This window comes from Rhinatrema bivittatum, chromosome 1 (assembly GCF_901001135.1).
Source record: "Rhinatrema bivittatum chromosome 1, aRhiBiv1.1, whole genome shotgun sequence".
Taxonomy (NCBI): domain Eukaryota; kingdom Metazoa; phylum Chordata; class Amphibia; order Gymnophiona; family Rhinatrematidae; genus Rhinatrema; species Rhinatrema bivittatum.
The window spans coordinates 556,967,614-556,989,836 of record NC_042615.1 but is presented as its reverse complement, the minus strand read 5'-3'; the positions used below and the strand labels follow the sequence as shown (position 1 = coordinate 556,989,836).

Genomic DNA, 22,223 nt, shown 5'->3' with positions numbered 1-22,223 from the left:
TTCATCCATCCTTTTTTTTTTTCCTTTTTCTCTCTCCCACCTGCTACTATTGGCTTCCAGTACCCTCCAGCCCTAATTCCCCTCCACCCCCACCACCAATTTAGAGAGCAGCGCCGTATCTGCATCCAAGTGACATCCAGCTCAATTAGGGGTAGCACCCGCTGTAACAAGCAGGCCACACCCTTGTTTTTATTTTTTGTTTGTTTTTTTATTTTTTTTTTGGAGATAGCAGCCCTCCATCCTTCTGCTCTGTGAAGGTGGAACACTAACTACTGGCCACTGGCATCCCGCTCCGTGAATGCCTCTGTGGCTACTGCCGCTCTGTGCAGTGTTTGAATGCCTCTGTGGCTACTGCCACTTCGTGCAGTGTTTTGCTGCCTCCACTTTATTCACTGGCATCCCGCTCCGATGCATGTAAAGCATGCACTTAAATATAATAGAGAGGCCAAGAGTCTTAGTAGAACAATAATGAAGCAAAGTGACCCCTCTGACAGGCAGTTAGAAGAATTTTTATTACCCTGGTTTGTTAGAAGGTTCACACTTTCTTCATCATGTGCAAAGAATGAACAGCTATCAATATCTCTTGCTTCTGAGGGGAGAGATTTGATTTAAACTGGGTGTTTACTCTGCAGTTTTTTTATGGCCAGTAGTACAAAATAAATATTGCCAGTCATAAAGACCAATAGAAGAAGCAAAGTAATGAGGAAACAAGCACATTGGGAATTCTAGCCAGTACTAATGTTTTACGCACAAATAGTTAATTGACTAGAAAATTGAGAGGGAGTTTTTGCAATAATTTTTTTTACATATAATAAATTGTAGTAAAACAAAACATGTTTGTCTCCCTTTCTGGGGTGTTGGGGGGGGGGGGAGGGTTATAAGGATGAAACCTTTATGGTAAATGAACAGTTTGAAGTTTTTGGATGTCCAATTGTACTACCTTTTTCTGTTGATAAGCAGGTCTGAATTAGACATGACGTAGGGTGATTTCATCAAGTGGCACTGAACTGCCTTGTCTCTCCTATCTCGTAGTTTTTAGCTCTGAGCATATATGGGAATTCTCACATGGGCATTGGCACATGAGCTTCTTCATTCTCCCTCCCCCCCTCCCCACGCACAACATGGATGTGCACTGTCTCTCTCCTTATTTTTAATCTTCAATTCTTGTTTTTCATAAAAAATCTACCTTTTTCACGTTGCTGTAGCCTCATTGTCTCAGCAGCACCCCTAACAGCACTTCTCAATGCTACTGCAAAAAAAAAAAAGTTTTTAATTACTTGCCACCTCAAGATGTCCAGCAAACAGAAGCCAACAGTAAGTGGATTTAAGAACTACATTTGCAGCAAGGAAACATCCATTATAGATGGTGACAAACTATGCTACTGTTGCCTGGGACCAGATCACAGCCAGGCAAACTGCTATAAGTGCGAACAGATATCACCATGCACTTGGTGCACCAGAGCATATAAAATAGAGGAACTTTGTAAGTCTCTTAAACGTTGCAGTTGGTATTCCACAGTGCAACACTGTATGCTTTAGCAGGAACTGCTCAAACCCCCCCCCCCCCCCTTTTGGAAAGACAGACCAAAAACTGAAGGGTGAGTAGTGCTGACCATCCTGCATCCAAGAAAAAGTGGCATCATTCTGTGGAGGTGCTTGTGCAGCCCTTGTGGAAAAGCATTTCATTGTCCTCAACTCTGACACACAAGTCTTCTATGCATGCTGCATTGGCACCATCAACACATTGCACGGTGCACTAGCACCACAATACATGGAACTCTGGTGACATCAACATATGTGCCATCAATGCACAAATGCTGAACACTGTCAACATTACACTCAAAGTTTAACAAGTAGGTGCCATTTAAGCATGCAATCACAACAATATTAAGGCTGAAGTTAGAGACACTAGATCCAATATGTTCTCTGGTACCTCTTATCTCAAGCAGACTTCCCATTCAAGGGCAAGAACCTATCCTAGTTTCCAAAGATGTTTCACCATCTACACCAAGTCAGAGGATGCATCAGCTACTTGACCAAGTAACTGAGCTGCTGAAGAATTTCTTTACCTCTTTGGCTAAAGAGAAAGAAATTGTTCTCTCCTGTCCAGTATTGCTAGTGCATTCCCACAGGAAGGAGTCCAATACAGGTGAATATGCCATTGGAGGCCCCACTAAGAGGCTTTTCTTAATTTTATTCACTTGTAGTAGAGTCCAGCCATTCAGAGGTTGCACACCAGGGCTATTTCCCTCTGAGGTCACAAAGAAACAGTCAACTCCTCTTCATTCACCATCTTCATCATAGTGTTCCCATGTCCTTGGGCTCAGATAAGGGATCGACAGGCATATCCGCTGACTTACTATTAGAGCTTCCAGTTCATTCCTCTGAATTGGAATGCTTTCTTATTCAAAATTTTTAGATAAATTGGGAAAAAGTCTTGGGTGAATGTGCAAAGATAGATTCTTGGGCAGAGGTGTTTGGTCATTTTCAAACTTTAGACACTCCAGCAAAACCAGCAGCTATCCCAGTTCACAGTATCCTGCAGCAGCTACAAATGAAAATATAGAAAAACCCATTCCTTGTGCCCTTATGGCAAGAAAGCTAGACCTGAAATATAAGAGTATAAAAGTTACCAGGATGTGGGGTAGTCCAGTTATCTCATCTATGATGATGAGGGGTTAAAGGGGACCTTAGAGAAGATAAGGCCATTGGGGAAAGATTAAATTATTTCTTTGCTTTGGTGTTTACTGAAGAGGATGTTGAGGAGGTACCTGTACCAGAGAAGGCTTTCATGGATAATGATTCAGATGGACTGAACCAAATCACTGTGAACCTAGAAGATGTGGTAGGTCTGATTGACAAACTAAAGAGTAGTAAATCATCTGGACCGGATGGTATACACCCCAAGGTTCTGAAGGAACTAAAAATGAAATTTCAGACCTATTAGTAAAAATTTGTAACCTATCATTAAAATCATCCATTGTACCTGAAGACTGGAGGATAGCTAATGTAACCCAAATATTTAGAAAGGGCTCCAGAGGTGATCCGGGAAATTACAGACCAGTTAGCCTAACTTCAGTGCCAGGAAAAATAGTGGAAAGTGTTCTAAATATCAAAATCACAGAACATATAGAAAGACATGGTTTAATGGAACAAAGTCTTGCCTCACAAATCTGCTTCACGTTTTTGAAGGAGTTAATAAACATGTAGACAAGGGTGAATCGGTAGATGTAGTGTACTTGGATTTTCAGAAGGTGTTTGACAAAGTTCCTCATAAGAGGCTTCTAGGAAAAGTAAAAAGTCATGGGATAGGTGGCGATGTCCTTTTGTGGATTACAAACTGGCTAAAAGACAGGAAACAGAGTAGGATTAAATGGACAATTTTCTCAGTGGAAGGGAGTGGGCAGTGGAGTGCCTCAGAGATCTGTATTGGGACCCTTACTTTTCAATATATTTATAAATGATCTGGAAAGAAATACGAGTGAGGTAATCAAACTTGCAGATTATCAAAATTATTCAGAGTAGTTAAATCACAAGCAGATTGTGATACATTGCAGGAAGACTTTGTGAGACTGGAAAATTGGGCATCGAAATGGCAGATGAAATTTAATGTGGATAAGTGCAAGGTAATGCATATAGGGAAAAATAACCCATGCTATAGTTACACAATGTTAGGTTCCATATTAGGAGCTACCACCCAAGAAAGAGATCTAGGCGTCATACTGGATAACACATTGAAATCGTCGGTTCAGTGTGCAGCGGCAGTCAAAAAAGCAAACAGAATGTTGGGAATCATTAGAAAGGGAATGGTGAATAAAACGGAAAATGTCATAATGCCTCTGTATCACTCCATGGTGAGACCGCACTTTGAATACTGTGTACAGTTCTGGTCGCCGCATCTCAAAAAATATATAGCTGTGATGGAGAAGGTACAGAGAAGGGCGACCAAAATGATAAAAGGGATGGAACAGCTCCCCTATGCGGAAAGACTAAAGAGGTTAGGACTTTTCAGTTTGGAAAAGAGACAGCTGAGGAGGGATATGATAGAGTTGTTTAAAATCATGAGAGGTAGATGAGGATCGCTTATTTACTCTTTCAGATAATAGAAAGAGTAGGGGGCACTCCATGAAGTTAACTTTGGGCACATTTAAAACAAATCAGAGAAAGTTCTTTTTCACTCAACGCACAATTAAACTCTGAAATTTGTTGCCAGAGGATGTGGTTAGTGCAGTTAGTGTAGCTGTGTTTAAAAAAGGATTGGATAAATTCTTGGAGGAGAAGTCTATTACATGCTATTAAGTTGACTTAGAAAATAGCCACTGCTATTACTAGCAACAGTAACATGGTAACATAGAATAGACTTAGTTTTTGGGTACTTGCCAGGTTTTTATGGCCTGGATTGGCCACTGTTGGAAACAGGATGCTGGTCTTGATGGACCCTTGGTCTGGCCCAGTATGGCATGTTCTTAATTTGTGGTAGTTGTAATATGCCCTAAAAAAAAAAAAAAAGGCAAAGAAAACAAGGATTTATTCCAGTACTCCTCCTATGAAGGATCCCAGGTTGCTTGGCAGTTTTGGAAAACATTTTCAATGCTCCATGCTTAAGTGCACAGATTTCTTCTCACCAATTTTACATAGTGTAATACCTACATAACTGTATATAAAAGCTAAAACTTTACTTTCAGCCAACTAAAGGTGGAAATTAACTGCAGCCACTTCTAGACATTGAAGAGTGCATACACCATCTTCTTTGATTGGCCTCTGAATCATTATAATATACTATATCAGGAACCTCAACTGCTTTTATTGGAGCTCAATGCATGGACTGGTTCAGAGCCAGCAGCATACATGATGCTCATAAGTTGGCAAATATTCTTTGCCTAGTAGAACACTTTTTTTGGCAAAAAGCTCAGAGAAATGGTCACACAGATAAGAGTAGAACGTAGCAGTCCAATCCCTCTCAACAGGACTTGAAAAACCTCCTCCTGCACTTTTAAAAGGGCATACTTCGAGATGCCTCTTCTGGTCTTTTCAAAGACACAGGTTCCCATCTCTTCCTACTCAGCAACAGCATCTTCTGCCTCGTACTGGTTGGTGCAAATGCAGTTAACCTAAAGCAATGCAACAAGTCCAGTCCAAACCTGGGCCTAATTTCTGGACACTGAATGTTCACCAAACACTTTCCAGTAGGGGGAAGAATATGGGCCTTCCTGGAGTAGTGGTGCAAATTAACAAGGGTCCTTTGTATTTAGTTTAAATCAGTTTACACCCATAAATTCCCAGATTTTTCCAAAAGTGACAGTTTAAACCCTAATGTTAGGCTGATTGAAAAGCTGCCCCAGAGCTGCAGATGCATCATTTAAAGACCTTCAGCCACTGCTGGAAGCCAGTGTGGGCAAATGGGCATGCTGTATTTCAAGTCCCACCTCCTCACGCACCTCCAAGGAGCCAACGATCCTGCTGTCTGGCACCATAAATGCATTTGAAACAGGCCCTGTCCACTAGAAGTACTTCTTGACAGGCTCCCTGGTCCTGCTCAAATAGCGGAAGTGCAGTGTTGCAAAGCGGAGAGGAGGGGCTGTGGGGGAGAAGAAAGGAAAGTTCTCATGGGATGGGAGGAGAGAGAGGAAGGGTATGCTAGGCAGGGGATGGGGTTGCTGGTGAATGGGTAGTGGGTAGTGGGAGAATCTATGCTGGCTTCTGTCCCCCAAATTAAACTCCTGTATGTACCGACAAAAATTGAGTCATTTTTTCATCTGGTTTTCTCCTGTTTTTATTCTTGTCATAATAAACCCTGATAAATTCCTGGGCACAATAAAGAACAATTAAAAAATGAAGATTCCTTAAAGATAACCAAAGACCACTGGGTTCTCAGTCTCGTGGATTCTAGGATTTATTTGCTTTTCTCCCGGCTATTGTATCTTCTTCATTTTTAACCTTTAATCTAGATCCGTCTCACTTGATACAACTCTGTCTGGAAGTGGAATTACTTAGCAATGAGTAATAGAGCTAGTTTCTGCGCTGCAACATGGACAGGGATTTTATTTCCAGTACGTCCTCATCCCCCAAATGTCTGGAGGACTGAGACCCATTCTGCATCTGAGAAACCTGAACAACCATCTGATCAGAGAGAAATTCAAAATGAATCTTCCTCCACACTATTTTCCCATACATCCAGAAGGAGGGAATGGTTGTGTGCCCTTAATTTGGAAACATTCATCCTCCCCACCCACTGATGTGGTCTTCATTTCAATGTGGACTCTTACCATTATCAATGCAGAGTACTCCCCTTCAGACTGTTGCCAGCTCCAACAGTTTTCACCAAAGGCCTGGCTGCTGCCTGTAGTAGATTTTGGAGGAGTTCTCCACCTCGTAACTGTCAGGGCCAGCAAGCCCATTCCGCTAAAGCAGTGGAGGCGGAGGATTCTACTCTCTATTTCTTGATTCCAAAGTGAACTGGGGGATTCCATCCTATTTTAGATCTGAGAGCCCTGAACACATTTCTAAGAAGAGAAAAGTTCAAGATGGTCTCTCTGGGCACCCTGATTCCCCTCCTGCAAAGTGGGGACTGGCTATGCTTCCTCGATCTAAAAGATGCCTACACTCACATTGAGATCTTCTGCAGTCACAGGAAGTATCTACGGTTTGTGGTGCGCAGGCGACACTTCCAGTACAGGGTGTTGCAGTTCGGACTGGCCTCAACTCCATGCGTCTTTACCAAATGTCTGGCCGTGGTAGGTGTGCACCTCCGCAGGCTGGGTGTGCAGGTGTTTCCCTACCTGGACAACTGGCTGGTCAAGAGTGCTACCCAGGCAGGAGCAGTACGATCCCTGTTCTTGACCATTTGGGTGTTGGACTCCCTGGGGTTTATCAATGACCCAAAGTCCCATCTTGACCCATCCCCCTGCCCAAATTTCACTCACCACAGCTTCTCATTTTATTCATCGGTCTCCTATGTGGGACCGTATTAAAAGCTTTACTAAAATCCAAGTAAATCACATTGAGCATTCTTCCCTGATGCAATTCTCTAGTCACCCAATCAAAAACGTCAATCAGATTCGTCTGACAGGACCTTTCCCTGGTGAATCCATGCTGTCTTGGATCGAGCAACCATCAGATTGTGGATAGTTCACTATCCTTTCCTTTAGCCCCGTCTCCTTTAATTTTCCCACCATCGAGGTGAGCCTAACCGACCCATAGTAGCCAGCCTCCAGTCTGCTCCCACTCTTCTGAAGCGTGACCACCACCGCTCTTCTCCAATCACTCGGCACCACTCCCATTTCCAAGGATCTATTGAACAGGTCACACAGCAGACCCGCCTGCACATCTCTGAGCTCTGTCAGTATCCTGGGTTGAACCTCTTCAGGCCCCATGGCTTTGTCCACTTCATTTTCTTAGCTCTTCCCTTATATTCTCTTCTGTAAACGGAGTTTCAACTGCTCTATCTCTTTCCACAGTCTTGTTAACTTGCGACAGTCCTTCTCCAGGGTCTTTAGTGAACACCGAACTGAAGTATTTGTCTAATATTTCTGCCATTTCTTCGTCTCTCTCCACACATTGATCCTGGTCACCTTTCAATTTCACTATACCTCTTTGGACCTTTCTCCTTTCCCTGATTCAGATCTGCTTATCAACAGAGAAAGCAAGTTTGCTTATTATAAATGTTTTATGTAGATATCAAGATGAATTAGCCATGCTGAATACCTGCCCACCTCCCTGGAGAATAAACTACCTAGCTAAATTCAGCTGTACAACTTCACTGAGGAAGCTCATGAGGCAATTCCCATGCAGGAATCCCTGCACATGCCCCTAGTTGTACTCTCTAGGAGAGATGAATCCATTTGGTGACATCACCCTACTTGTTATGGCTAATTCATTCTGCTATGTACAGAAAACATATAAGGTAAGCAAACTTGTTTTCTCAAAGTGAATAAATTGCAAAGTGGAGGTTGCCCAGTTTGTAAAATTGCATGAGAAATATTTTTTTCTCTATTTTACATAATTTTAATCAGAATACAAAATAACACACCTTATGTTAAAAAAAAACAAAAAACAAACAAACCCTGCTAGTCAGTTTTTCAAGTTTTGAAATAGCTGATCCTTTGTCCAGGGTCTGTTGGAATATGTGGAAACTGTTAAAACAAAAATTAAATGAGTCCATTTAAATCATGATTTCAATACTATTTAAATTCTGAAGTTCTTGATATTTGAAGTTCTTGAAAACTACTACTTAAGACATGTCCTCTGTTCTGAGCTAAGTAAATCTGGGTGCTTTTATGCTGATCCACATTCAAGCATACATGTAAAATATTATCGGATATACTGATCTCGGAGACTGAAGACCTGATCACATGAACTTTCTTGTTTCTCCTCAGCAGAGAACTTCTCTTGCTTTACTTCAAATTGTGTGTGTAACTGTTTTGACTAAAAGAAAGGGGAGGGTTGTGGGGTTTTTTTTTTGTTTTGTTTTTTTAAATTTTTTATCAGGAATAGATGTTAGTGAGAAGGTGTTGCTGTCATCAGTTTTTTACTTTTGGATTTGGGCCCCAGCCCTGAAGTGTGTCAGCCTTCCAAGGTCTTCAGGAACTCGCTCTCTCTCTCCAAACTCTCCAGGTCAGCAAAATTGCAAAGGAACTACTGCAGTGTTTTCCCTGACCACGTTTGGGTTCATGTTTGACTGTCAGCCCCTGGTATCAGTTTCAGATGAAGATCTGGCCACAGCTTCTAACTTAGCTCACATCAGAGGAATGTGCGATGGCCTCTGTATTGGAAACTTCTGTGTTGGTGCAAGAAGCAACCAGCTTTGAGACAGGCAATACAGTTTTCTTGTAGTTCATGAGTAAAGTGTGAAGCTTCCTTCCTGCTCCAGTTATGGATCCTCTAGACCCATTCCTGAGGTCACATAATCACTTCTTTAGGGTATCCATGATAAATTTGGGCAAGACAAAATGACATGCTCTTCCTCAATTGTATGCAAATATGTCATGCATATTCATTGAGAGTATCCTGAAAATCTGATCAGCTAAATGGACCTGATGAGCAAATTGAGAACATTCTTATGTGTTTTGTAGCTGAAGAATCTTAGAGAATCCAGAAGGTTTTCTACCTTAGACTTTGATGCCATGTTGGCACCATCTGCAGTTCAGAGGATCAGGAGGGATGGTGCATTCTGAAAATTTTATTTCAAAGTTCAAGAAGATAATTTTGACTAGAAGAGGAAAAAGACGGATTTTCTGGATTGGAGCATCAGGAATTGTCTTTGAACATAATGCCAAAGACCTTTTTTAAGTGAGAGATAGTAATTGTTGCTGTTTAGATTGTTTAAGCATGATGTAGTGATGCAATTTGAAGGGTGCATTGCTGGCTGTGAAGTGACCATTGAACAGCAGTGGCAAATGTTCCTTATATAATTCAAGACTTCTTTCATAGAAAATGTTTGTGGACCATTGATGAAAGGTAATACTGTGCGTAGGTGTAAGTGGGAGGTTACTGATGATGTACTGAAAAAAAGAAATTTGTGATTGGTCAATTTTCCTTGTGTGGCAAATGTGTCTGGAGCACAACTTAAAAAAAATCTTAAATTTTTGGTATCCTAGAGGCAGCATTGTCTCTGTTGCTTAGAGCTTATTTACCAAATATGAAAGGAGATGGAAATGTTAATATAACAGCCTCTTATCTAAGGTCATGAAAAGTTAGGTCTTTAGCTTCTTTAAAATAGATTCTGGTAATAGAGTTAAAGACCACCATTTTTAGTCTTAATAAAATCTGACAGACTGAATATTTAATTTTTTTTCTCCCCAAGTGAGACATGTAGTTTTTTGACTAGGCAATTCAAGTATTTCCTGATGTAGCCCAGGAAACCCAATTTCATAGGCAAAAATTTATCACGAAGATCTGATCTAGTTGCTTTGGGTGTAACTTATTTGTTTTCCCATATACAAGGATAATTAAAAATGGTTTTGGCCAGATTAGATTTTATTTTTTTGAGCTAGGTCAACTGTCATCTTTTTGGCAAGGTCATCAACAACTACCTGCAATTATTTCTAGTTATTCCTTAGCCTCTTTAGCAGATTAATCAATTTTTGATTATTTTTTCTTTCTTTTTTTTGCTTTTTTTAAATATATTTCTGGATTTGACCAGCTCAGCTTGTTTTAAGTGGTGACGTCCCACCTTTTTTTTTTTCCAGCCTTTAATTTTTGGTATTCCATAGAGTTGTGATGTTTTATTAGTTGAAAAATGAAGCAATATAATTGATAGTGTTTGATATGTGAAATACAACTTATAACTACATCTTGTGTTCTGGTTTGCATTGATTTGTGTTTTCTTTTATATTTGAAAATTATTTAAAAATCTATATAAATAAAAATGTAAATGTTCATTTGTTCAAAATCTTAAATCTCCGAAAGTTCTTCACCGATTGCTTTGAAATTTTGACACAACGTTGCATTCGATTTCGCACGCGTTTTTATATACCTATATTATATAGATGTCACACCTGTGACAGGTAAAAACAGGATTTTTTGCAAAAACAGTGCCATCTGTTGGACGTAAAAGCAACACACGCTATCTACAATATAAATGGCCTGTGACCAACGGACCGCAAATGCGCAGTAGAGAGCAGCTCTACCGCGCATGTGCGGACCATAGAGCTCTGTGCTACGTGCTGGGTGTCGCAGAGGGGAGGAGGAAAGGGCAGACGAGTTGCCGCTCCGAGAAATGGCTCAGGCCGTTCCTCCGCCGCTGGGGAAGGGGGGAGGGAGTAGGGACTGCCGGACAGTTACACACAGGAGGAGGAAAGGGTAGAAGAGTCACAGAGCCAGTCCGTCCACCGCCAGGGAAGGGAGGGAGGGAGTTGGGACGGCCGGAGCAGAGCTAATGCGCATTGTGAAATTAAACCAGACTGAGCCACGGCAACGCGCTCCAAGAAACGGCTCAGCCCATTCCTCCGCTGCTGGGGAAGGGGGGAGGGAGTAGGGACTGCCGGACAGTTACACACAGCAGGAGGAGGAAAGGATAAAAGAGTCGCCAAGCCAGTCCGTCCACTGTGGGGAAGGGAGTTGGGACGGCCGGAGTAGTGCTAATGCGCATTGTGAAATTAAACCAGACTGAGCCATGGCAACGCTTGGCCGGGTACGGCTAGTAAAGTATAAAAATGAATATTTTTTAAAGAAACATTTTTATATTAAAAAAAAAGTGAAAATAAAATAAAATATTTTTGGTGGGGAGAGGGGAGAAGAGAGTGGGAAACAAATCCCAGGGCCAAGACCAAAAGAGGAGTCCCAGAAAAGAGAAACAGCTAGGTGGTTACTTGGAAGAATAAAGTCTTAAACTTGGTTTTAATGATGTCATTGGTTGTTTCAATCCAGTATGTTGAAAAATGCAGAATTGCCAGGCTACATGTTTCTGCAATGGTTACTTAATTTCCAAAATGTTCAATGCGATCCAATTCAGTTTTCTGATGAATTAAGCTCCCAGGACAATGGCTGAGGGGAAGGGGAAGTTTTGAACAAACATTAAAGATGTCATGAGTGCCTGAGCCATACAGTGCATTCAGAAAGTATTCATATCCCTTCACCTTTTCCCCATTTTGTTATATTACAGCTTTATTCTAAAGTGGATAATATGCATTTTTTTACCATCTTCAGCCTACACACAGTACACCATAATGACAAAGCAAAATCAGGTTTATAGAAATTTGTGCAAATTAGTTGAAAAAAAAACAAAAACAAAAAACTGAAATATCACATTTACATAAGTATTCAGACTCTTTGCTATGGCAAAGTTGAGCTCAGGTGCATTATGTTTCCATTGATAATCCTTGAGATGTTTCTCCAACTTGATTGGAGTTCATCTGTGGTAAATTCAATTGTTCGGACATGATTTGGAAAGGCACATACCTGTCTACATAAGGTCCCACAGTTCATAGTGCATGTCAGAGCAAAATCAAAGCTATGAAGTGGAAGGAATTGCCTGTAAACCTCCGGGACAGGATTATGTTGAGATATATTTGGGGAAGGATACAAAAAATTGCTGCAACATTGAAGGTCCTGAAGAACAGAGCAGCCTCCATCATTCTTAAATGGAAGAAGTTTGGAACCACCAGGGCTCTTCCTAGAGCTGGCCACTCGCCCAAATTGAGCAATCGGGGGAGAAGGGTCTTGGTCAGGGAGGTGACAAAGCTCCACAGTTCTGCTTTGAAGATAAGAACCTTCCAGAAGGACAGTCATCTCTGCAGCACTCCACCAATCAGGCCTTTGTGGTAGAGTGGCCAGACGGAAGTCACTCCTCAGTAAAAGGCACATGATAGCCCGCTTAGAGTTTGCCAAAAGGCCCTTAAATGATTCTCAGAGCATAAGAAACAAGATTCTCTGGTCTGATGAAATGGAGATTGAAGTCTTTTGGCCTGAATGCTAAGCGTCATGTCTGGAGGAAACAAGCCACCACTCATCACCTAATAAATATCATCCCTACAGTGAAGCATGGTGGTGGCAACATCATGCTGTGGGGATGCTTTTCAGTTGCAGGAATTGGGAGATTAGTCAGGATCAAGGGAAAAATGAACAGAGCAAAATACAGAGAGATCCTTGATGAAAACCTGCTCCAGAGTGGTCTGGATCTCAGACTGGGGTGACGATTCACCTTCCAACAGGACAACAATGCTAAACACAGTCAAGAGAACACAAGAGTGGCTTCGATACAAATCTGAATATCCTTGAGTGGCGCAGTCTGAGCTCGGACTTGAAACTAATCGAACATCTCTGGAGAGACCTGAAAATAACTGCATCAACTCTCCTCATCCAACCTGACAGAGCTTGAGAGGAACTGCAGAGAAGAATGGGAGAAAATCCCCAAATCCAGGTATGCCTAGATTGTAACGTCCCAAGAAGACTTGAGGCTATAATCACTGCAAATGTTGCCTCAAGAAAGGACTGAGTAAAGGGTCTGAATACTTAAGTAAATGTGGTATTTCATTTTTTATTTAAATTAATTTGCACAAATTTCTACAAACCTGATTTTGCTCTGTCATTATGGAGTGTTATATTTTTATTCCCCTGATACTTGCTAATCAATTTATGTAAAGTTTGTTGTGCTGTTTTTATTTTCATTATCCAGTTGGGCAAGTTAAAGGTAAATAAAACCTTGGAAAGATTCAGCAAATCCTTTTTTGCACATTTCTAGCATTTCAGCTTATGCCCAATGCTGCTGGTTTTTGTTTTTTGTTTTTTTATATTTTCACTTCTGCATCCTCTCACCATCCTGAATGTTGGAAAGACCCACCTGGCCAGCTACAGTCTACAGACAGCTGGCTTCTCTTCCTGTCTGGACCTGAGTTTTTATTTTTTTATTTTATTTTATTTTTTATTTATTTAGATTTATATTCTACTTTTTGCAGTGCTTCAAAGTGGATTACATTCATGTTCTGTAGGTATTTATGAAGAGTTATCCAGCTTGCATTTAGTTTCTGTTCTATAAGGAAGAGAGGATTTTTCAGCTTTTACAGGATGTCTCTGTTGCAGTTTGTGTTGGGGGGAGGCACTCATTTATTTGGAAACACCTAGACGAGGTGAACCAAACTTTGTGGGCACCTAGGCACTTGGTGGAGGATCTGACTTCTGGACTATGCAAGGTTTGTGAGTGATTAGCAGGAGTGAAATATGCCAAAGAAATACACGCACAGCAAGTTTAACTGATAGATCATGAAAGCTCTGTGGTAAGGAAAGGAGTGGGATGAAAATACAGAATTGGGCTGATTAGCTGCCTAAATTTAGGTGCCTGTTGTATAGTTGAGGCAATAAACATTTTCCTGTCTGTACCTAGCTATGGTTTTGGGTTTTAGATTTAATTACTCGACTTCCAAATCTGAGCTCAAGGTGAGTTATAATTCAGGTTCTGTAGTTCTATTTTTGCTGAAGTCTAACATGGGAAAGGCGGTACAACTTGACATTCTGTCTCCGCATCCTAGAAAACACCAACTGACAACAAGTTGGGATTCAAACGAGCTGCAGTTTATTCACCAAGAAACATAATATGAGCCTATCCATTAGCACACATATCCTCTCCAGTATTACTCATCCCCCTTGTACCGCAGCATCACCATTATGCTACCATGCCCCAGTGCCATACTGCCACCACTTACCCCCCACAATACAGCAGTGACTCCGCTGTGTACTGGTCCTCTCCCCGCTTCATCCCAGGAGGAAGAACCTACAGCTCGCACAGTGACCCTACTGTATGCAAGTGCCTCGTGTAGCAGCCTCCCCCCAGCTACACGTGCCCCACGTTACAAGAGTCTTAAACTTTAACAATTGCCACATTTAGGCTTGGGTTACCCCTTCAGACTGCGACATAACACCAATATAACTCTAACATCATAAACCACATCATGCAACTATGGGAGGAAGGGCGGGAGAAAAAAAAAACCCTTTGCACGCCGACTGTTGAGAGACCTCAGGAGAACTGCTTCGCCGACCACCAGGTACGCAAAAAAGGCGCCAAGGACCGCAGGCACCTCCACTTCCCACCCGACGCTACTTGTGAGTCCCAGCCAATCAGCTGACTCACCAACCATTTCAAAATCAGCATCCCAAACTGCCCCTGGATCCCAAAATGGTAGGACCTCCCCTCCCCCCCCAATCCTGGCGAGGAACATCGGATAAGGTAGGGGGGGGGGAATGCCCACCCGCTACCATGTTAATGCTGGCAGGGTGGACCTTGCCCCCCCCCCACTACCACTCTACTTTATTCTTGCAATATAAGTTATAACTGAGGCAATGGAGGGTGAAGTAACTTGCCTAAGGTCACAAGGAACATCTGTGGGAGAAGCAGGATCTGAACGCTGGCTTCTTTGATTCTCAATCTGCTTGCTCTAACTGCTAGGTTGCTACTCTCCAAGTCAATATACAAAAAGCCAGTCTATTTAGAATGTCTCCCTTTCTTCTGGACATTTTAACACAGAGATACATCTGAACCCACTCATGGTGACATATTGGGAGGGTGGGTGGGGGGAATTCTTCTTACTTGGAGATAGGCATATTGAGCCCCTTAGTTTAAGGATTTGATACTGCAATTCTTTTCCACTTTTTTTGCAGTTCACTTTTTCTTACCTTTTTATCCTTTAGAGGGCATCTTAAGTTGCTTATATTGCATGCCTTCAATTGGAAACTTTTTTCCCTTTTCATTTTTTTTTTTTGTACCAGACTGTGGAGAGGAATTTGTTTTCCTCTTGTGGTCTAACTAAAGTAGTAAATTGGTATTTTTTTTTTTTGTGTGGCATATAAAGCTCCTCGGTTACAGCAATTAAATAATTCATATTTGCATGAGTTAGTGGCAAGATTTTATTTAGGTCTAGTAATTTGTAATTCCCTGCATCATAGGTTTTGTAGTATCAACATGGACGTTGAGCTGTTGGATAAGTATGTGAAGGAGCAGTATAGCTAGAGTCCTTTGTTTTCAGTTTAAACTGATCTTTAACCCATACATTCCCAGATTTTTCCAAAAGTGATAATTGGTTTAAATCGATTCTCACACTAATTTGACTGATCTAAAACAGCAGCACCAGAGCTGCAGATGCAGTGTGTCAAGGCCTTCAGCAACTGCTAGAAGCCAGTGTGGGCCCAAGTACCTGCAGCATTTCTAGCCCTGCCCCTGCCTGCAAAAGCACTGGCTCTCCAATGTCGCTAATGTGGCACTGGAGCAGAGCGCCTTCCTCCCCCTGTCCCCAAGCAGCCAAAATGCCTGCTGCTTGTTGCCGCCAATGCAGTATTTGAAGCAGGCCATGCCCACCAGCAGCACTTTCTGGCAAGCTCCCTGGCCGCAATAAAAAGGAGAAGTGCAGTGCCTCAGAGCATGAGAGCCTCAGTAATCATGCTGTGAATCCTGGAGCCACCACTAGTAAGGAAGAAATCTATTGCAATATGGGGAAGAGGGAAATTCTCAGAGGTGCGAGGAGAGAAAGGGACATTGTAGGGGTGGGAGTAGAGATAGGGATGCGGGTGAGTGGGAACATCTACTTAATATTATTTTACTGTCCTGGCATCTGTCCATCAAATTAAACTCAGAAAAATGAGTCACATTTTTCCACTGATATTCTTCTGTTTTTGTCATAATACACCCCTGATAAATTCCCGTGGGGAAAAAAAATAAAAATGAAGGTCCCTAAGTATAGCCCATTTGATTAGTGTTCACACCCATGCATACACCATTCCTAACCTCCCCGAAATATTAAATTCTTGTAAAATTCTGGAACTACCAGACATTTAGTCCTAAGAATTATGAATTCAGCAAAAAGGATGTTGATTTTAGAGATGTGATTTGCCGAACCTTTCGGTTTGGCATTCGTTATCGGCCCGCCGTGGGAAATTTCATTTTCCTGTGGTTCGGTCCGATTTTATTTTGGATGCCTACGGACCGAAGCCCGAAAACCCACCCCAACCCTTCAAATTCAATTATTACAACGGGGGGGGGAGGGGAGGGGGTTGTAAAAAAAACAACCACGCCCCAACCCTTCAAATTTAATTAATTACAACCCCCACCCTCCTGACCGCCCCCCAAAACTTGCCAAAATTTCCTGGTGGTTCACGGGGGTTCCAGGAGCGAACTCCCCCTCTTGGGCCGTCGGCTGCCAGTAATCAAAATGGTGCCGATTGCCCTTTGCCCCTACCGTGTGACAGGGGCTATCCGTGCCATTGGCTGGCCTCTGTCAATTGGTAGGAGCAATGGATGGTCGGCGCCATCTTAAAAATGGTGCGGGCCATCCATTGCTCCTACCATGTGACAGGGGCCGACCAATGGCACCGATAGCCCCTGTCACACGGTAAGGCAAAGGGCCATCGGCACCATTTTGATTAGTGGTAGCCGATGGCCATAGAGGGGGAGATCACTTCTGGGACCCCGCTGGACCACCAGGGACTTTCGGTAAATCTTGTGGGGGAGGTCGGGCAAGTCTTGGGGGGTCAGGAGGGTTGCAATTAAATTTGAAGGGTTGGGGTGGGTTTGGGGTTTTTTTTTTATGTGCCCTTTCTCCCCCATGAAAACGATAAGAAAACCACACGAAATTTCCTGGTTGTACTTATTGTTTCGTCACCCCCCCCCCAAAATGAGATGAATTAGGAAATATCGTCTCTATTTCCTATTTCGTCGCAAACGAAGGCACATCCCTGGTTGATTTATGTATTATCCAAAAATGAAACCCCATCTTCTCATTGGCTTAAATGAGAATTGTCTGGAGGTTGGAAGCAAACTAATTACCAGAAATTTATGAGGAGGACAAGATAGTAGTTGATTGCTTGAGTCTGTATATCTCCTATTGCATTTGAGGCTTATAATATGCCTTACCATTTAACAGAGTGCTAAAATGGCAATGCATAAAACAGCGCACTAAGCAAAGGAAAAGGAACTGCATTGGAGGTCTGCAAGAACTTCTGTTCCAGCTTAATCATATATTTTCAAGACCAGTAGCCTTGAAGCTGCTATGCCTCAAAACTCTGGAACAAGATACCATTAATCTGTGCTGGGACCAGCTTGATAAAGGCAGAATGTAAAACAATTATAAATAGATGAGCTGTGTTTTTATGACAAAATAATGGTTAAGCTCAAAAGTCCAGAAACTGTTTGTTCATTACATTTTCCCTTTTGAAAACTGACTTCCAGTTTGTCTGGCTCCTTGATTTACTGTGACATAAGAAAACCATGTAGTCTATTGTTAATTTAATTTGAAGAATAAATTAAGCAGTTAAGGACAAGTTATAATTTTTTTTTCTCTTTTGGCACTAGCCCTTTCCAATTCAAAATCATTTTTTCCACAGATTTACACTAGCAAAGTTATAACAGCAGTACTTAATAGATTCTTAAAAATACCAGCCCCTCTGTATCTTACCTTCTTCTTGTAATCTCGGATTTCTTTAGAATTTCTTCTTTTCCTTTATCCTTTTTCTTTTCCTTTCATGTTTTAGTGTTAATTCTCAAATTTTTATTTTCTCAAGGTGCATAATATATATAATGATCACACCCTCTTTTCCTTTTTGAAAAAAAATTTTTTTTGTCTTTATTCATGAGATGTTTCTGCTTTGTATATCTGTATCGCTGTGATGTATGCGTGTATGCCTGTGTGTGCTGGGAGTGGAGGAGCGGTGTTCGTTAAGATCCAAGATCAGCTCGGAAGCATTCCCAAAAGAGGAACTTGCTGTGGTCTCCAAAGCTCATTGACAAAATAATAATCTTTCTGTAATGAAAGGTAGTGCAGCCCATGGAGAATTTATCCAAGCTTTAGAACTGTATGAAGAGTAAGATTCCTGCACCAGAGCATTATGATTTTTTTTTTTTAATGGTTTATATCCAAGGCAGATGTGTATAAAATAAATCAACAGATAACTTACACAGTATTTTAATTGTTCTACCCACAATCTTGAAATTAATTATGTGCCCGTTCCATGAAGTTCTCACCTTCATTTGGGCATATTGGACATTTATTTGACATGTTGACAGAAAAAGGTTATTTAGCCCACCCAGGTTGTCTTGGTTTCTCCTGTCCAACCTAGGGTAGTTGGGAGTATCTTCCAGGTGTCAACCATGCAATCTTGAGCACCTACCTTGCTCAAGCTGTGGCCATCCTTACTTTTACCCCAACATACTTCACTAAAGATGTGTCCCGGCTATCAGCCATACAAACTTAACAGCTTGCAGGACGTCACACCATCCCCATAGCTGGGAAGTGTACAAAGTCAAGTCTGCAGCACATGTTGGGGAAAACTTGTCACCTCCTTACCATTTAAATGTACCAAACCATTGCTCCTGTCTCAAGTTGGTTGACCTTTTTCCATTTATAATAAAGAGAAACATTTTCTACTATATTTACACCCATCTTTTCAAAACTGAGTTGTTTATAGTGTGTGTGTGTGTGTATATCTGGAGAGTGATGTTGTGGTTTTATGGTAGTGATACACTTAGCAGCGTCCAGGCTGGTTTTCATCTGTGGAAGATGAGGAATTTTACAGAAATCTCCTCTCAGAAATGAAACAAAATCCTGAAATGGAATAGGAGCCCTTGATGACATAGCTCTATCGGCTGATTTATCTAACTATTTTGATAGCTTTATTATTTATATTTCTTTATTGTATTATTAGTTATGATGAGGTTGTCTAATACCTAATTTGCCTCACTTCTGGAGGAGGGAAACAAATCAATAATTATCAAGCTAAATTGGTTCAATGATCCAACAAAGGCCCTCTTTTTAACCACAAAACATTGTGGTAAAGACATTACCTTGAATTTCTTTATATTGAATTTCAGTGGAGCCTTCCATGAGCTTTGTGTAAGTCTTGTTTTAGCTTGAATGGTCATGAATAAAAGGAAGCTTAGTGCAGGCTTATAAGTGCAGCTCCTGAAGAAGGCAGAGTAGGATTCAAATAGCCTTGTGTGCCTTGTTTTGTCTCTTTTCTCCCCTCCCTTCCCCCCCTCCCCAACCCGGTCATTAAGCATTGTTGTTTTAAGAGGACTGGAAAGTCCCATGGTGGCGTCTTTAGGTTTTTAAGGGTAGTTATTCAGCCCAGAGTGTGAGCTAGTCTGTCATTTATTATGGTACCTTTCCAAGAAAAATCATCTCTGACTTGAAGTATACCACATAATTCCTTTTTATAGATTTATGGCCCAACTGCAACCACAAATTTTTTTTTTTAAATACAATATAAGTGTGTTGCCACTATATACTTTTCCTCCTTTTGTTTTAGATCACGTTAACTTTTTTTTTTTTATCAATGCTTTGTGAAAGAAGCATTTTTTTTCCACAGCTCATTCAGCATTGTTCCTGGCATTAACACATCACTGAACAAATTGCCCCCTTGCATATGGTAATCCTACACTTAAAAGAACTCATTGTAACATGTTTTAATGCTCTAGCCCAGGGGCAAAATGGGAATGGAAGGCATGTCAAATTGCCATGTGACCCCAAAATACTGAAAATGCTTGTTTTCTTTGGGTCAACAGTTTGCACTTTGCCGGTCTGAATGAAAGTTGTCTGTGTAGTTTGTGGAAAAGATTAGTCTTTGCTATTGTGTTTTGTCTGGAGGTGTTAGTTGAAGTTGGGCTTTAGATTAAGTCTGATTACACACACAGTCCTTCTTTTTCTCTTTGTAGTTTGCCTTAAAACTATTTTCTACTTCCTGTCTTCCACTGTAACCAAGAAAAAACAGCTAGGATTCATTTCAGAGAACCTTCTGCTGCAGCTGACCCACACCCCCGTCTTTTTTAGTCTCTGAAAGCATAAGGCGCATTATAGCAGCCCCAAATTCATAACGGCACACAGAATAATCTTCAAAGGTTCCCTCGTTTACTTTTTGACATACTCAAACCAAGAAATCTCCATCAGAATGTATATAAAGTATGTTCATGAATAAACAACAGGGCTCTGTTTTTCCCCCAGACAATAGGATCAGTTGAATAGGACACTGAATGGACAGTGACTGATGACCGAGTTCACTGGTGATTGGCTGATCTGTGTAAAGCCAGGGTCCCTCTTTAAAATGCATGAACCTCTATAAATGTTTGTCTTGGAAGGCTTTGATGATGGGTTGAATTAAATGGCATAAAAGGCTGTGTAGGTATCGCATTTCTAAAGGGCCTATCAGGTCCAGTTTTGGTTTTCATGAGCCTACAAAGGAATCCTGAAAGGAATTTTTGATTGACCCCTGCCTTTGTCTTTACAGAGTAATTCTCTGTTGGTCCCTGACAGCCTGCGAGGCTCTGATAAACGCAGGAATGGGCCTGAATATTCTAATGACATCAAAAAAAGAAAAGTGGATGATAAGGATTCCAGCCACTATGTAAGTAGTTGGTGTTAATGTTTATTAACTCTGGTATAAAATTTGGCTCAAAAGTGCTTTTTTTTTTTCCCTGTTAGTAATTGTAGATGTTTTTCTTTCCTGATAAATAAGACAGCATGGTAGGCATAAATCCTTTCATGCACAGATGTCTTGTCTTTACTTATGTATACAAAAATCAGTGTTTGTGCCCTTTATTATCCATCTTCTTTTATCAATTCCCAGTTATAATAGCTAATACTACCTAATGCAGGTTTTTCAGAATACCCATAACAGATTATTTATAGCATGGGAGGGATGGATGTTAATTTCTTCTTTGTTTGCTCTCAGTCATGCTATTTGCATTCGGACAAGAGCTGTCAGTAAGAGTTTAACATTTTAATTGAATTATTGAAATGCAGAATGCGTTAATTTAGCACTACAATCTGTGGAACTGGGTATGCCATCCATGAATGAGTACCTAGGTGTGTTCCTGCCTCCCCACCAGTTTCTATTTATAAGTAGAGCTTCGGTTTTTCAGGGCAAGAGTTTAGCAAATTCTGTGGCAGATTTTTCAAAATTCTCAGCATTCATGTGGCAGATGTGCATAATTTTGCATAAAGAGTCACATCTCTCTGACGAGAGAAATCTGTTGTATTGAAAACCTTTCACATTGTTCTAAAAATACATTTAAACTATATATACAAAATTTACCATGTACAAAGATCAACTTTTAACTGTGAAATGTCACTTTTCGTTTTGAATTTAAAGTGCAAACCATCCTTTTATATGTTTTTGAGAAAGTCCTAGTCTTTCCAAGTATATGAGCAAAAAACACTCTCAGCATCAGCAGTTTTTCATATGGTTAATTAGATTTCCTCCCCCCCCCCCCCCCGCAGTAAATTAACCCCTTCAGTACCCTGTAACTGTAATTAGCTATTTACCAATCTATTTATTGAATCCTATAATTGTTAGTTATTTGCTAATATGCATATAGGATCCTGCTATCACCTGAGCTTTTTTATCTCAAATCACAGACTGTAAACTATCATTACCAAGCTAGTGTATACTCAATAATTGTACTGCAACAATAGTCTGGAAAAGTGTGAAACAAATGATTATATATTGGACATATGGTGCAAAACACATTCAGACTTTGTAGCAGATGTATGGTTGGCCACATATGGAAATTCAAAGAACCTTTATGTAAAGATTAAATTCTTCTAAGTCATATGACTCCATCTATTTATTTATTTATTTATTTATTTATTTATTTATTTAGCGCTTTTATATACCGAAATTCTTATAACAAGTTACAAATCAAATCGGTTTACATTATAACAATGAGAATGCAGTACATTAAACAAGGAAAAACTAACTTGGATCCATAGAACTGGGTTTAAACAGAGAAAATAAAAGCAGAACTTTAA

At 40.8% G+C, this 22,223-nt stretch overlaps 1 protein-coding gene across 1 annotated transcript in view; it reads left to right on the top strand.

Moving 5' to 3' along the window:
* The window catches only part of TLE1 (TLE family member 1, transcriptional corepressor), a 314,217-nt gene that overhangs the window by 180,727 nt on the left and 111,267 nt on the right, over positions 1-22,223 (top strand). Inside the window, 1 exon segment of the mRNA XM_029616666.1 lies at positions 20,701-20,817. Coding sequence (XP_029472526.1) covers positions 20,701-20,817 — 117 coding nt within the window.